The 17,130-nt window shown below is 37.4% G+C and overlaps 1 protein-coding gene across 1 annotated transcript; it reads right to left on the bottom strand.

Annotated features, from left to right (window-relative positions):
- Positions 1-13,215: 13,215 nt before the first annotated feature.
- ACRALDRAFT_1042375 (uncharacterized protein) lies at positions 13,216-15,578 on the bottom strand. The gene is made up of 3 exons (XM_071015260.1): positions 14,883-15,578; positions 13,481-14,827; positions 13,216-13,417 (listed from the first exon to the last, which is right to left on the bottom strand). The coding sequence occupies exons 1-3, from the start codon at positions 15,385-15,387 to the stop codon at positions 13,392-13,394; spliced, it is 1,878 nt and encodes a 625-aa protein (XP_070873755.1). The 5' UTR covers positions 15,388-15,578; the 3' UTR covers positions 13,216-13,391.
- Between the last annotated feature and the right edge of the window lie 1,552 nt (positions 15,579-17,130).

Raw genomic sequence — 17,130 nt, 5'->3', positions numbered from 1 at the left:
CCTATATAAGGTTTAAGAAAATCTAATAGCTCTAAAAGGAAAGGAGATTTCCTTCCCTAATAAGGTGATTTATACGTGGATTCTTAACGCCCTAGATAAGAGATATAACTCTATTACTAACCAGATTACCTAGGCCCTCCGTCACGATATCCAGAGTTATACACTAAATAAAATCGTTACTAGATTAATAGACGCCTCCCGGAAAATAGAACGTTCTCTAGTAAATAACACTCTCCTCGTTAAAGGGTCTAAAAAACCCTAGAAAAAGACTAAGGGATTATTTAATAAGAACTATAAGAAACCCGGCTATATCTCGTCTAACTATTATTTCCTCTACCTAGATAAGGCTCCTAAAGGCTGGGTTATAAAGGAAAATACCGGGAAAAAGCAGCAGAATCGAGCCTCTAAGAGCACTAAGTGCTCCTCCTCCTCCTCTTCTAGGGGCAGATCCAGGTCCCTAAATCCCTAGTATAAGAAAAGGGAGGACGCTATTATGGCTCTCTTAAAGAACTAACTGCTTTAGATACTCGTAAATAATAAGGATTCTATAAATATAATCCTTAAAAAGCAACTAAAAGAACCCGAAGAAGAAGGGAAAGGAGATAAATCGATTATGTTCGAAGATATCCTCCCGAACCCGGAAGCCGAGGATATAATAGACGTTAAAAAAGTAAGTATAATAACCCAAAATCCCTAGAATACTCTAAATACTAACCGGAATATAGGTAGATAGTTAAAAGGATTTTCAGGATTTAGGCAGAGAATAGGTTTAGTTTAGACTTAAATTTTTATATAGATAGCGGAGCTACCTGCTATATAATAATAATAAATCTCTTTTCTTTATATATAAAACCACTACTAGGCTTACTAGTTAGGGATAAGCAAATATAATAAAGATAATAGGCGTAGGAAACTATATTAGGAAGTTTAAAGATACTAGAAAAACACTATTTCTAAAAGAGTGACTTTATATTCCTAAACTAGGAACTAATATAATAAGTCTCCTACACCTTAATAGCAGAGTCAGAGGTTTATTTAATAATAAACAGCTTATTCTTTTTAAAAATAAAATAATAAAAGAGTCCCTTTATATATATATATATAAGAGCTAGACTCTGTAGAGGACTTTATTAGGCTATAGCTAGGCTAGTTATCCTAAAAGGTAGAAATAAAGAAATCAATATAATAAAGGAAATCCTATAAAGCCTAGAATAAAGAATAAGGAAACAAAGAAACCAAGAAAATAAAAAACTGGACATCTGGAAACAACGAGACAGAAATAATAAGAAAAGAACTGTAAAAATAAAGGAGACTATATAACTATAGTATCATAGAATAGGCTATATAAACCCTATTACCTTAAAAAACTTATATAATAATACCTCTCTCTTTAAGGACTTTAAAGTATCAGAATAAGAAATCATAGATATAAACAGCTATAATGCCTGCCGCCGTAGTAAGGCTATTATACTAGCTAATAAAGACTTAGTAAATAAACATAAAGACTTCTCCTACCTCGAAAAGGTATATATAGACCTCTACGGCCTAATAGAACCAATAACTTATAATAAGAAGCGCTGGATCCTACTAATTATAGACCGTTCCACCCGGTTCCTCTAGGCAAAATTACTACCTAATAAATCAGAAATAACCGTCGTTCTAGCTATAAAAGAATAGAAAATACTAGTAGAAAATAATAACTATGATATAAAAATAAAAGAAACAGATACGGACGGTGGAAAGGAGTTCATAAACGCCTCCTTTAAGCGCCTCTTCTAAGGCGTAAAACATAATATAAAACCACTATATACCTATAAGACTTAAGGCTCGATCGAATAAGCTATTAGAACTATAATAGAAAAGGTTCGTATCCTGCTTTTCCACTTAGGACTACCTAGATACCTTTAGGAAGATACTGTATATTTAGCAGTATATATATATAATAGGACCTTAAATTCAGCTATAGGTTTTAAGACCCCTTTTAAGATAGTTAAAAAGAAAAAGCCTAATATAAACTATATTCGGGTCTAAGGCTCTATAGCCTACTATAAAAACAACGACCCGAACTAGAAGAAACTAGATAGCAGAGCTATTCGTGGTGCCCTTATCGGCTTTAACGATTATAAGTATAAGATATAACCCAGTCTGAAGAAGAATTGGTTAGTTTAGAGACGTATATATACTAGAAAATCAGTTTATATACTCTTCTTTAGACCTAAATACTAGTAATATCTCTCTCTAAGAAGAACAGGTTTCTAACCTAAAGCCTTATTAGCTTCTAGAAAAAACTATATAATAATAGGTCCTAAAATAACCGTTTAAGTCTATCCAAACTAAAGAAGAAAATACCATATAAAATAGACTAAAGAGTCTACGAGCAGTAATAGGCTGCGATAACCCAGATACAAATACTCGTAATAGACCTAAACATACCGGCCACTCTAGTATATAAGTTAAAATACCTTCGAAACCGAAGTCGGCTTTTAAACACTATATATTAGTTAATAATAAAAATAATAAGCGTTATTATATTTAATAGAAGATACCACTCTCGGAAACCTATAGTTTTAAATAGAGCCTTACTACCTCTTAACTATAAACTCTCCATCAGAACCAGCTACCTATAAAAAGGCTCTATAAAGCTTAGATAAATCATAATAGATAGACGCTATAGTAGCAGAAATAACAGAACTAGGAAAAAGAAAGACCTGGGATTTAATAACTATAAAAGATACGCCCCTTAATAAAATAAAGGAAAAATACAACGTCCTAGGCGGACGATGGGTCTATAAAATAAAACTAAATAATAAAGGAGAACCAATAAAATACAAAGCAAGATAGGTTATACAAGGCTTTAATTAAGTACTCGGAATCGATTACTTAGAAACCTTTTCCATAACCTATAGACCCGAAGCATATAGACTTACCTTCCTATTAGGCGTTTCCTTAGGCTAGAAATTCAGGCAGTTCGACGTAATAAACGCTTTCGTATATACTGATATAGATACTCTGATATATACCGTTTAACCAACGGGTTTTGAAAAATAAGAAGGAAATAGTATAACTATCTATAAGCTAAATAAAGCTTTATACGGCCTAAAACAGAGCCCTAGACTCTAGTATAACTTCCTAGTTAAAATCTTAACTAAACTAGGCTGTATAGTCTCCGAGTTTGATAAAGGACTTTTTATATATCATAATAAAGGAGACTAAGCTATATTCCTTTGCCACGTAGATAATATCGTGGTTATAAGTCCTTTAGATACTATAATAGATCACGTTTATAAAGAGATATCTAAAGATATTTCACTAGAAAGACTTAGGTGAAGTACACACCTTCCTAGGCAACAAAATAAATATAAATACAACGAAAAAGACACTCTCTATAAGCCAACTACTATATACGAATAAAATACTAAAAAGGTATAATAAACGAGCTCTTAAAAAGGTAGATACACTATGTATTTATAAACAGGTCCTAATACCAAACCCTGAACAGGCGTTAAAAGAAGATATAAAGAAATATCAACAAGAAGTAGGAGCTTTACTATATCTAGCTCTTTACTCCAGGCCCGATATAACCTATGCTATTAATAAGTATGCCCGATATATAAGTAACCCCTCGAAGGAACACTTTATAGTACTAAATAGAGTTCGGGCCTATATAAACGCATATCCTAATATAGGTCTTCTATATAACTATAAAAGAGATAACCTATATATATACGGTTACTCTAATACCAGCTTTTTAGATATTCTCGAAGATAGAACGTCTACCTCAGGATATATATACTGCGTAGGAATAAATAACCCTATTAGCTGGACCTTATTAAAACAGAAAGTCGTTACTTTATTAACAACAGAAGCCGAATATATAGCTCTAACCGAGGCTATAAAAGAAGGAATCTATATATATAATCTATATACTAAACTCATAAATAACCTTAATATAAGATTCAGTAATAATAAACCGAGGATTCCTACTATTCTTATAGACAGCGAGAGTGCTAAAAAGGTCGCTAAAAACCCGGAATTTCATAAAAGAGTAAAGCATATCGATAGACAGTTTCACTTCTATAGACAATAACTATAGGAAAATAATATAAAGGTAGTATATATAAACACTAAATATAATATATCCGATATAATAACTAAAGGGCTACTGAAAGAGACTTATAATACACTCTGCGGTTATATAAACCTAGGTTATAAAGATGATACACTACCCAAATATAACCTACTACCTTATAAAGAAATAAAAGAAGTTAAATACTAGGTTTTTTTACCTATAAATAGGTTTTCCTAGAATAAAATTAAGAAGGGTTTTTTTAATTTTTCCCTATACTATAACAAAGACAGAGGTTTTCTTTTTTTTCCTCGCCTTAAAAATATATAGACTATGAAATAACTAGCTAAGCTGCACCTATTATATAGGAGTCAGCTTACGGGGGGTGTTAGTACTATACCCAGAAAATAAATATATCTATTTACGGTATAGTACGATATACGAAACCTCCTATAAGTCAGAGACTTCCTAAGTCCCCTAAGGACCTCCCGAGTCCCACAGGGACTTCCTGAGTCCTCCCGAGTCCCCTAAGGACTTCCTGAGTCCTCCCGAGTCCCCTAAGGACTTCCTGAGTCCTCCAGGGTCCTCCCGAGTCCCCCGGGACCCCAGGTAGACCCACGGACCTTTAGGACGTTCGGAGTAACCCAGGGACCTTTAGGACCTTCGGAGAAACCCACGGACCCTTACCTATACTTCGAGGGTCTAGATACTAAATCAGTAGCTTAAATAAGCTGTAGGAAAGGGTTATATATACTAGGCTGCCCGCCTCCCTCTTCCTTTCCTTTTTCTGTCTCTCTGAATCTTACTTCTATAGTCTTCATAGTCTTCTATAATTCAAACTGCCTCTATTCCTCTAGACCTTCCTCTTCCGTTCCATCTCTTCGTGACCGTTATAAACTTAGTATAGGCAGGTAAAGTATTAGCGATCGTTATTCGCTTTTATTAACTAAATAATAGTCCTTAGGCAGTCTCTTTCCTTTCAAATAATCCTTTATAGCTTTATTTATTGGTTAAAGAGATATAAGCGACTAGTCACGAGTTATTTATAAAGTGAGGCTGAATAATTAAATTATCTAAAGCTAAGGAGAAAAGGAGGAAAAGGAGAAATCTCGATAGGCGCTTACGACGTAAATATAATATCGCGGCGACCCATTAGGAACACGGTATAATGAATCGGAAGATCCGGTGCTCTACCGGATTATATCCATAGGGTCAACCCGTAATATTACCCCCCTCCTCCCCTTAGTAAGACATCGAATTTCGGTATAGGTTAATAAAGCGTTATTATTTAATTAAATAACGCCTTTTTATCGATGAAATAACGACCTTAAATAGCTCTTTAATCCCAAATAACCCCTTTACTTATTAACGAGCACTCGAGGCGAGACGTTTTTATAATTATATGATAAATTAACGTTCCGAATAAGGATATTATTATTATTTATAGCCCGGCTATAGGGTCGTTCCTTCTATAAAAGGAGCCCTTATAATATACTTTCCCTGGCCGTATAACTTACTGATACTAATAATACTAACTTCGCTATTACCTCTATAGTTCTATTTTTCTTCTTTTCTTTAATAATATCTATTACTATTAGTACTACGTTTTCTATCACCTATAACTCTTTCGCACGCTATTTTATGATTCCAACTCTTTATCCCTCTTTCTAGAAGATATTTAAGTTTTTAGGATTATCTCCGGCCCCTAAATATCTTTTTATTCTTCCTATAAGCCTTACGCGACTTTTACTAACTTATATATATAATATAGGGGGCTAGTAATAATAATAATAATAATAATAATACCGGTAAGGAGGCACCTACTCCCGCCCTGGCTAGTAAGGAGATTACTACTCCTGCCTCGGCTATAAACCACCGCGCCTAGTTAGCCCGAGCCACTAAGGCTAAGGGTAAGCATTCCGTGGGCGATGCTTCTATGGTGGTTAAGAGCCCCGTAAAGCGCGCTTACAGGATAAAATATCCTTCTAAAGGAGCCCGTAAGGACTTCTACTATACGTATATAAAAGCAGTTACCGTTAGCCAGGATAGGCGGCGCTACCGCGATTAATCGGGACCTAGAGTAAGGTTAACCGACCCTAAATACTATAATTAGTTAAAGGGCGGTTATAAATACCTTCGTCCTCCGCCTAGGATAGCTAGTCTATCGGTAGCACTTTTAAAGACGGTAAAGTTAGTTAATAACGACACCTTTTATTGCCTTAAGGCGATAAAGGCGCTTATAGCGGCTTATTTAGCCTTCTAAAAGGCGTCGGGGGTCTTATAAAAGGCTTCTAGTACTTTATAGGAGGATAAGTCTATCTCGATACTTATTAACTTAGGAGCCGGTAAGCCTCGCTTTATTAGTATATATTACCGCCTCCCCCCCCCCCCCCCCCCCCCGCGTAGAGACTCTTATATTATAGCAGGTAGACCTATACTTATCCCGGCGCCCCCTATTATTATTGCACCCCCTCTTAGCGTAACGATTACCTTCACGGGGGTAGAAGGCCTATACCGGTTCAACCGGTTTATATAGGTAGTTAAGATTATTATGAGGGTTATAAATATCGCAGTAAAGGATATTAAATCCTTTAAGGGAAAGGAAAAGGGTAGGTAGGCTAAGGTCGCGTTGTCTACGCTATCGTTTATTATCCCTAAAAGCGATAACGGTTATAAAGGCAGTTATAACGATATTAATCTTAATACCTAAACCCGGCAGCTAGGGGCGGGGCTTATCCGCCTTAATTTAATTAATATAAGCGGCTTTACTATTATTCTAACCTTTATTTAATCCTTACTATTCTTCCTATAACCCTTCTTCTTTTCGTAACGTTCACGGGGTCTATTTTTAGTCTTAATCGGGCCGTACCTCTCTTTATAACGATCTAGGGCGCTTAGCTCTTATAGGGACTCTATCGGTTCCTAGGATATTTAAGCATATCCTTCCTACTTTACTAACGACTCTCTTATTACGCCTTTACCTACCTTCCTATTCCTAACGTATATAATCTTTTCTACTATCTATTTATCCTCTTCTAAGCCGTCACGAATTAGGCCAGGTTAAGGGTCGTGTAGAACTTAGCTAGGAAGCGGGTCCTCGCTTATACGCTGTAGGAGGTCTATAGAACCTCGGGTATATATTTAAACGTACGTTTAGTTCTATTATATATAAGTTAATAACTCCAGTTACCCTATACTTCTAATATAACCAGCTTAATTTACGCGACGGTCGCGGGGTAAAATAATTCGCGAATAAAAGCTATATAGGGTCGCCTTCTTAGAACTGTTTAGCGGGGATATAACGTTTATTCACGGACTCTTCTTATTATAGTTATATAGCCGCTATTATAGCTTAGGCGAACTCCTTGGCTTCCTAAAGGCGACGTAGCAGGTTATAGGTTATAAACTCTTAACTATCGCTACTTAATTCTTTATGGATCTAGATCGGGTTAATATAGTAACCGTATTCTAAAAAGAATAGGCTTATCTTTATAGTTAAACTCTCTTAATTATTTAACGCTAGTTAAGCTATAGGTAGTAGCTTATCCTAATCGTCTTAGGCGTAGTAAATGAAAGCTTAGAGGTACGCCTATACCTTTTAATTCGCTCGCTTAATAGCGCCGTCGGTCTAGGGGTAATAGGCTATACTTAATCGTTATTTAATCCTAGCTAGTCTAAAAAGTACCGCCAGAAACGGCTTATCTAGTTAGAGCCTTTATCGCTTATAATTAAATAAGGTATACTATGGAATCAAAAATAATAGTATAGAAACCTTTTAGTATAGGCTTCTGCTTTTATAGAGTCTATCGCTTTAAGGGTAATAACCTTTATTAATCGGTCGGTTATAACCTATAAGTACCTATACTTCCTCTCTTTAGCTAGTAGCAGGTCTGTTATAAAGTATATTAATAGGTCGCTTCTTATTTATTCAGGAATTAGAAATAGCTTTAAGAGTCCCCGTCTAGTATTCCTTTACGTATAGCTTTAGTTATAGATATCGTAGTTCTATATAAACCTACGTATATCTTTATTTATCCCTAGCTAAAAGAAGCGTCTCGCTATAAAAACGATTATATTCTCTTACCCTTAGTAGCCTCCGATTATAGAGTTATATATAGCCTAGATTACTCGGGTTTATAGTATACTCCCTTCGTAGGCTGCTAGTACCTATAGGCGGTCTCGGAACGTTAGTAACCCTTATAAAGTAATCCTGTACTTAGCGATCTAAGCTCGGAGACCTAATAAGAGAGGGAATTATCGATCGCCTCCGGATATAGCTTAAATAGCTAGGGGGTATTAGTCGTCCTCCTTTATAGCAGAGTCCTATAGTTCTTATAGCTTATCGTTAGCTTCGAATACCTATAGGTTCTCGCAAAGGAGACGGATCTTTATTAGGATTAAGGTCTCCGGGATTAATTATATATACTATACCTATTTCCGTTTATCTAAGAAGTCTTTTGGTTTATCTTATTCCCTTCGCGAGAGGGCGTCGGCTATATAGTTATTAGTACTTTTATAGTGTTCTAGTATAAAGTCGAATTACGCTAACTTACCGGCCTATTAGCTTTATCTTTTATTAAGTATCTTTTTTATTATAAAGTACTCTAGTGCCTTATAGTGATATAGGATTATAAAGCCACTATAACTTAGGAGCTTAGCTCTTTAATACGTTACGTAGCTTATAATGGCTAGTATCTCCTTATTATAAGTCGGGTAGTTATACTCGGCTCTTATAAGTCGTCGCGAGTAATAGGCGACTATATAGCGGTATCCCTATTTATCTTCCTAAGTTAAAGCGCCTCCTAATATAAATCCCGAGTAATCGGTTTCTATAAAGGTCTTATTACCTAAGACCTATTATTATAAGATTAGCTTTTCCTAGAACTTCTTCTTAACCTCTTTAAAAGCCGCTTACTTATCGGGACCCTAGGAGAACGCCTAGTCTTTCTTCGTTAGTCTTATGAAGGCTACTATAATATAAGCGAAGTTCTTTATAAATATACGGTAATAGTTTATAAAGCCTAGGAAGCTTCGGGCTCCCTTTACTAAGGTTAGGGCTTCTTATTCTCGGATCGCTTTTAGTTTATTGGAATTATATAAAACACCTTAACCGGCCGTAACTATAAACCCTAGATACCTTATAGCCTTTATACTAAACTTATACTTCGCTAAGTTAAGCGTTAACCCGGCGTCGCTTAGAGATTATAGCACTAGTTTAACCTTTTTTTATAGTTATAAAGGGATTCACTTAAGTAGATTAGGATATTATTAATATACGCGGTAATAAAGGTATTAAGGTAATACTAAAGTGTTTTATTAATATATTATTAAAAGGACGCGGGAGCGCTACTTAGTCTAAAGGGGTATACTAGCTATTTAAATAAACCGAATCGGCTTTAGAACGCGGTCTTCGCTTTATAGCCGGCGGCTATTCGGATCTTATAAAAAGCGGAGATTATATTAAGCTTTATAAACCACTTAGCTTATTCTAGGTTCCGGAGTATCTTAGTGATTAGTAGGAGAGGGTAATAGTCCCTTTATATAATCGCGTTTAGGGTACGGTAATTATAATAGAATCGTAGCCCGCCTCTTAGCTTCTTCACGAATAGAACCGGAGCCCTAGCGGTAAAGCTACTAGCCCGTATAAACCCTTTCTCCATTAGGTCAGTAAAGGTCTTCCATAGGACTAGTAGCTTTTCTCTAGATATATTATAGAGAGGGCCCTAGGGTAGTTCTAGCTCCTTACCATCGGGTCCTTATATAAGGTTTACTTTATAGTTAACTCTGGGTCGGTAAGGAGGGAGGCAGTTCGCTTATAAGTCTAAGAATAAATCAGGAAATCGTTATAAGATCTTTTCCGGGATATACTTCCGAGGGTCGACTAGGGACTTATTATAAAGGGCCTTAGCGATATCTTTAATACTAACCGTATAGAGTATAAATTCTTTATTTCCGAACCGTTATTTCCTTTATAACCGGCGTATAATACCGGTAAACACCGATCCGGTTATTACTTTAGCTTCACGAATTACTCTAATATCACAGGGCTCTTTTTCGCCTTATAATCGGATATCTATCCGAGGCCCTCTATAATAGAGGCGATGCCTCTTTATATAGTAAGTAATACTATTATATTCTATCCAGGGCTTTCCTGGGAACACGTTATAATCTAATACTAGTATTATATAAGCGAATAGTCGGTATATATATCCACTAATCTTAAGATCGTATACGGTAATACCTAAGCTTTTAGTAGACCCTATAGTATCGGAGAACCCTAAAAGGAGTCTTCTAGTCTTATCTATTAATAAGAGGCGGAGGGATTTTATAAAACGTTCGCTTATAGCTATATAATAGTTATATATAGTATCTATAAGAGCGGTAATTAACTTTTTATTTATCTGCGCTTATAGAAAAGCTAAATAACTACTACGTGACTAAGATATAAACTCTTTATAATCCCTTTATTCCTTTACGGTAGGCTCTAATACCCGCTTTTATACTAAAGCTTTTCTTTTTCTAAGTCTTTATTATTATTAATAACTCCTATACAGGTCGTCTTATTATCTAAGGTCGCCGAGACCTTAGATACACGGCTCTCCTTTTAATCTTTAGCGTCTTTCTTCTTTAAGCAGTATTTCTAAGTAAGGTATCCCTTCTTTCTATAGTTATAGCACTCTCTTATCTCTTTTCGCTTAGTCTATACTTAATTAACTCCTCCTATCTTTATATCGCTATTATAGTCGCGAGTATAGTTATTATTATTATTATTACGGGGTACTTAGTTAGACTATAGTCTTATAGTGAGGGCTTTAAGTCTTTAAGCGATACTCTATACTTCTATTACCTAGGCGTAGTAGTTATTTAGAAGTTTCGTGGTAATAAGTGTAGCACTGAGGCGGCTACTAAAAGCTCCCTCTAGGAATATAATCTTTATAGTATTATCCTATTAACCTCCCCTAGCGATAGCTAGTTATTATTCGAAGCCGGGTATAAAGGTCCCTAATACTTAGTCCTCGCGCTACTATAATATTTATAGGGTATTAGCTATATAAGGTTATTCGTTAATATCGTTATATATATAGTTAAGGTAGTTAAGAAAGTCTTTAGGGTTATATTAACCGTTAGTTCCGCCTACGGCCTGAAAAGAGGCGATAATACGGCGAGGGGCTTTATTTAGGCAGGCGTTAATAATATACCACTTCTCGCGAGGGCTCTAGAAAAGGAATTAATCTGGTAGGAGCTTCTCCCGAATCTCGAATAACTAGCTTATATACTCTAAGTGTTTACTATTAAACTTCTATAATAATAGGAGGCCTTAGTCCGGGGGTTTAAGACGGGCGTTAGGTTAGGCGTGGATATTAAAGTAGACGGTTAAGGGCCTTATATAGCCTTTTCCGATAAGGTAACTAAGCGCGGCGTAGCTATATATTATTAGTTTTGGGCTTAACTAGAACGACCGTAAGTCCTACTATTCCGACCGTAATTAGTGGGTCTTAGTGGGTCTACGCGATAACGCAAAGTACCGTAGATACTTCGTACAACTACTTTGTATAACTACCTCGTATAACTACTTCGTATAACTACTTCGTACAACTACTTTATACAACTACTTCGTATAACTACTTCGTATAACTACTTCGTAAAACTACTTCGTATAACTACTTCGTATAACTACTTCGTACCCTATAACGTACGCCTACCTACCTTGGTAGGTACAACGTCTATTCAATTCGCGTCTTCCACCTTACCTCCCTACCTATCAACACATCCATTTCGCCCCTAAACTCAGCTAAAATAAGCCCTAAATTATGATATAGCAAGGAATTTATCTGCCCGTGTGCCTGGTTCCTACCTATCCAGTACGTTATACCTATATACCTATGTCCGTATATACCTAGGAAAATTATGATGGTTGATAAGATAAGGGAAGTGACACGATAGGCGGTACCTATATCAACTTCTATATACAAATTAGGTGTGATACTTAGGGAGATCGGACGTCACGTTATTAGCCTACTAGTTACGGTCGGAATAGTAGGACTTACGGTCGTTCCAGACAAGCCCTTAGTGTTATATCGTTTATAATAGCTAATTAATAGTATTCTATTATTCTTAGATCTAAGTAATCAAAGTTACGACCTTAGTCTATAGAGGGTAAATAATTTCCCTCCTCCACTTTATAGCCTTAGGCGACTCGCCCGCTAGGCGTGACGGAGCGCCGGGAGGTATATCGAAATAGTGGTCTATCTTTATTACCGTAGCGTATGGGTTTCGTTAAGCTTTAAATATATAAAAGGCTAGTCACAAGTTATTTATAAAGTAAGGCTAAATAATTAAATTATCTAAAGCTAAGGAGAAAAGGAGGAAAAGGAGAAATCTCTATAGGCGTTTACGGCCTAAATATAATATCGCGGCGACCCACTAGGAACACGGTGTAATTAGTCGGAAGATCCGGTGCTGAACCGGATTATATCCACGGGGTTAACCCATAGTAAGAGAAAAAAACTTAAGGCGAGCCTTTTTAAAATTGTGCGATTAATTAGTGTTTTAAAGAGGAGAAATAATATAATTATTCGTATCTAGGTCCTAAGCAGTCGTTCTGTCTATAAAAGGTCCTTATAATATACCTTATCTATCCGCGTAACTTATATATATCGATAATATTATTTTCGCTATCGCTTTTATAATTTCTTTTTTTTTATTTTTTATTTTATAATAGCCGTTATTATTCGTAGTATATTTCCTATCGCTCTTAATCCTTTTTACGCCGTCCTATTATACTAACCTCTTCTTGCCTTTAATAAAAGATATTTAAATTCTTAGGATTATCCCCGGCACCTAAGCTAAGTCTTCCCACTCTTCTATAAGCTTAGCGTGACTCTAGCTAACTTATATATAACAATAAGAGGCTAATAATAATAATAATAATAATAATAATAATAATAATAATAATAATAATAATAATAATAATAATAATAATAATAATAATAATAATAATAATAATAATAATAATAATAATAATAATAATAATAATAATAATAATAATAATAATAATAATAATAATAATAATAATTATTATTATTATTTTTATTTATAGTTATATAATATTAGCCTATAATACTTAAAATATAGAATATTAAGAGTAAAACGGGCTATAGATATATATTAACTATATATCTAGGTATTTATTAGAATTAAGAAATCTAACTTATTTTATAGCTATTCGGGCTTATAATCAGAGACCCTAGAGACTATTATAGAATATATATATATATAAAGGATGTTATCCTTCCTGTATAGATATTAATAACTACTTCTATAATTATATCTTACCTGCCACCCTAGCCTCTATCCTTTAATTAGTATAACTAAGCTATAAACCGGAAATCATTAAGGGTACTATGCACTTACCCTTGACCTGGTCGAAGACCTTTAGCATTTTACGACGTGCTCCGAGCGCATTCACGCCACGTTCCTCAAGGGCTTTGTCGTCCAGCTCGATCAAATCTGTCCACTTCATATCCTTTAAGTTCTCAGTATATTTATGCAACCGTAGACTTCGGAGCCAACTCGGAATGTCCTGCAGCAAACTAGGGTCGGTCGGATCTTCAGGTGGTTTGGAGCTGCCTCTGCGGCCACGTGACCGGCCGCGTACCATATCAGAGTGGTCCGAAAGGTACCCTTCGTGATTGCCAACTCCCAGTTGACCAACTGTCAGAGACTGTACTCCGCCTTTCAACAGCGAGCCTTGCCCATCATAGGCACTCAGGAATCCATTATTCTGTGATGTGAAGGGTACGTGGCCAAACCCATGGCTGACTGGTATCACTGGAGAGGCAGGGCGAGATCGGTTACCGCCGAGTGACATGTTCGGCTGCTGGGCCTGCAAAACCAACATCTGCTCCTGGCTCAGAACATGACCATGCTCGTTGATCATGACTACATTCGTACCCGGTATTCTGAGACCCTGGGTGTTTCCAAGGACACTAGGCTGGCTCGAGGTGCCGGGGCCGTCATTGGACCGTGCCCGCCGGTATTTTCGTACGTCATCCAAGGCGAAGCGGTTGTTGACCGTAGAGAGGGCCGCTAACTTCATCGCTGTTGCATTAGCAAGCATATCAGCTTGGCTGCCGGTCGGATTTCCGCTATTGCCCGAATTCGTACTAGCATTTGTAGTCGAAGTATTGAAAGAGGGTACCAGCGGAGTGTTCACCATTGATGCCCAGTTGCCGCCGCAGGAGTTATAAGGCGACAAGAGGGGTAGGTCCGTTGCCTTATCGCCAGTCGTCAAAATGGTGCTTTGAGTCGTTGTACTGGATATTTGGGTCTGAGGTGACCTCAAAACACCGGAGGCTGGCGGCTGAACAAAGTGACCCATCGGCGCCTGTCCCTGTCCTGCGCTTGACTTAGGCTGCGACCTCGCATTGTCATTAGCATTCCAGGCTGATGTCTGTGATTGACTTCCCGAGTCATGAGATTTCGTCGGTGCTGCAATGGTTGGCGTTGTCAGCGTTTGTCGGCCATCGCCGGTGGTACTGTTTCGATTCGATGCGGGCGGATTCCCAGTCTGTTGGGTAAACTTGGCCTTTTCAGTGGCAATGGCCGCGGCAGCATCGGGAAACATTGCATTGATTGTTGACACGTCGAGGCCTGAGTAACGCTTGCTGGCTACTGTACCTGACGGACGGCCCATCGAATTTCTGGCAGAGTCCACATTAAGCTTGTTCATAGCATCATTTAAGCGGTTTGACATAGGATCTGTAGCTTTGTCAGATTGTGTTGTGCTTAGTGGCGGGAAAACATAAACGCCCACCTTTATCAAAATTTGCCGGAGACAGAACTCCAGACATTGGGTGGCTGTTTCCCATCTGCTGGAGGACCTGTATAAAGAACCGAATCTGGACCTGTGTAGTTTGCTGAAGCAAAGCATAGAGCGCGGCGGTGCGTTCGGCCTCGCTGAGAACCCTGAACCACTGCTCGATCGCACTCAGCTCATCCTTGAAATCTTGGTCAAGAGTGGCGGCAGCCATCTCCTCAAGGGTGATTTCGTATTGATCGATATCCGCAATCCATTGCTGTGCAAGCTTGTCCTGGGCGTCTCCCTCAATGTGGCCTTGACCCTGGCTTTGCTGGCCGTAGAAGTCTGACGAAGGTCGGATCCGGTTGGAAGGGGAGGATGCAGGAAGGGCGGCCATGTCGGCCGAGGATCGAAGATGGTGTGCGGCACCGACGGCTCTCGATGAAGGGGGCCGTAGAGAGGAGGCAGTGTTGACCTCTGGAGTACTGTTTCGATTCCCGGCTGCCTGGTTTCCAGACATTGTAGATAGACCACTTGCTGGTGTGAGAACTGATGGATAAGGTTGACTGACAGGAACTGGAAAGGGAAGGTGGGTGTAAGAGATCAACAGATAAAGCTGCTGGTGTAGTGATTATAATGGAAGCACATATCGCCCACCGTCTACGAAGTATGTGTCAGTAAATTTTGGAGTAATTACTTAGCAGGTACCTGATTCGAGCGGCGCATGACAGGGAGAGAGGGCGAGTATTGTCGGGCGTACACAATTATGGAAGAAGGGGGCTCGGATAAACTAAGTCCGGCACCGAGACCCATAGTATATTCTCTATGACGTAGATTAGAGCCATACCTATAGATTAGATGATACTATATAACCTACCTTCCTCGCTAAATTAACGATATCTTTATGCTATAGTTATAGGTATATTCGATAATTAATAGTCTTAGCTCCTATAAGACTATTAAATAGAAAGTATATTAAGTAAAACTACTAATAATCCCATATAGAAACTCTTATAATATCTAACTCTATATACTATAAAGACTTATATACTATAAAGACTATAATAACTAGATTAACTAGAATTAACTAGTTATATAGAAGATTATATACGGGGCCCTTAAGCCATATCTATAAGAAGATAATCTAGCAGCGCTGGTAGCGCTTAGCGTCTAACCTATACCTTAAGACTTATTAAGAGCCGATAGGGACATTATAATTTAGGCAGACCCAACGCCTATAATAGAAAGATGGATTAGTGTTCTAGTACTATATAGTTAGAATATTACATAATATTATAGATAGATGGTTTTTTATATATTGTATATATTATATATAGATAACGACTCTATCGAGATAGAGTTAATAGTCACTATTATATATAGTTATTATTCTTTTGTATATAAGTTTTGCTATTGTTATTATAGTCACTTTGTTTAAGCTACGTTTCCTTGGTTATAGCACTGCGTACCTTTAGGAGCCTCTTTTAAAGGGCTTTATCCTAGTTTATATTACCTTTACTATCTTGTATAGTAATACTCATACCCGTCTATAATTTAGTACTCGGAAGCAGACCTCTTCAGTGCCTAAATAGTTATAATAATATAATTAGAGTGATTAAAAATAATAAAGGGAGTTCTGGCTTACCGAAACAAACTATATATTTAATTATACTAGTATAAAGAGTAAGAAAGACATATATAAGTAATAGCCGCAAAGTTATTATTATTATTATTATTATTCTCTTACTCCGCTATTCTAACTAATCTAGGAGGCCGGCTTAGGCTATACGGTCCTTCTTAGCTGGTTATAGGGGGGAAAAACCCGTGCGGGTAGAAAAACCCCTATACTCTCCTTATTAGGACCGGTGCCGCGTCGGGGCCTCGGCGGTCCCGGTAGTGACTCGATACGTATCTGGATCACACCTCTAGTCTAGTAGCTAACATGAAAGTAGCAGGCTAGGGATTTCGGGTTAGCCTAGGGTACGGCATACTATACAGGGGGCCGAAAGAGGACTATAGCGGTTCCGCTTTCCGGGAATCCTCCCTATATTAGGGTAGCCGGCTTTATTTATACCTCCCTTTTAGGCGGAGGGTTTAGTAGGGGCTCCTGTCTTTATTATATATACCTACCGAATTCGGTAGCCTTCTATAGCTATAGTTAGGTTAATTAAAAATTTTAAGGGCCTCCGCCCTTTTTCTTATTTTTCCTCCTTTAACCCTCTCTTCGCGATATAATAGGTTTTCCCTTAAGCTGCCTGCCCCT

This window comes from Sodiomyces alcalophilus (genome assembly GCF_042370955.1).
Source record: "Sodiomyces alcalophilus JCM 7366 unplaced genomic scaffold ACRALscaffold_6, whole genome shotgun sequence".
Taxonomy (NCBI): domain Eukaryota; kingdom Fungi; phylum Ascomycota; class Sordariomycetes; order Glomerellales; family Plectosphaerellaceae; genus Sodiomyces; species Sodiomyces alcalophilus.
This window is presented reverse-complemented; position numbering and strand designations above follow the sequence as displayed.

What these genes read in the sequence shown, in the direction of transcription:
- ACRALDRAFT_1042375 (XM_071015260.1), bottom strand. Translation starts at nt 15,387, where the DNA reads ATGTCTGGAAACCAGGCAGCCGGGAATCGAAACAGTACTCCAGAGGTC. An exon ending in TCCGGCAAATTTTGATAAAG is followed by an intron (nt 14,828 to 14,882) that starts GTGGGCGTTTAT and finishes ACAAAGCTACAG; the next exon opens with ATCCTATGTCAAACCGCTTA. An exon ending in GGTCTTCGACCAGGTCAAGG is followed by an intron (nt 13,418 to 13,480) that starts GTAAGTGCATAG and finishes ATTAAAGGATAG; the next exon opens with AGGCTAGGGTGGCAGGTAAG.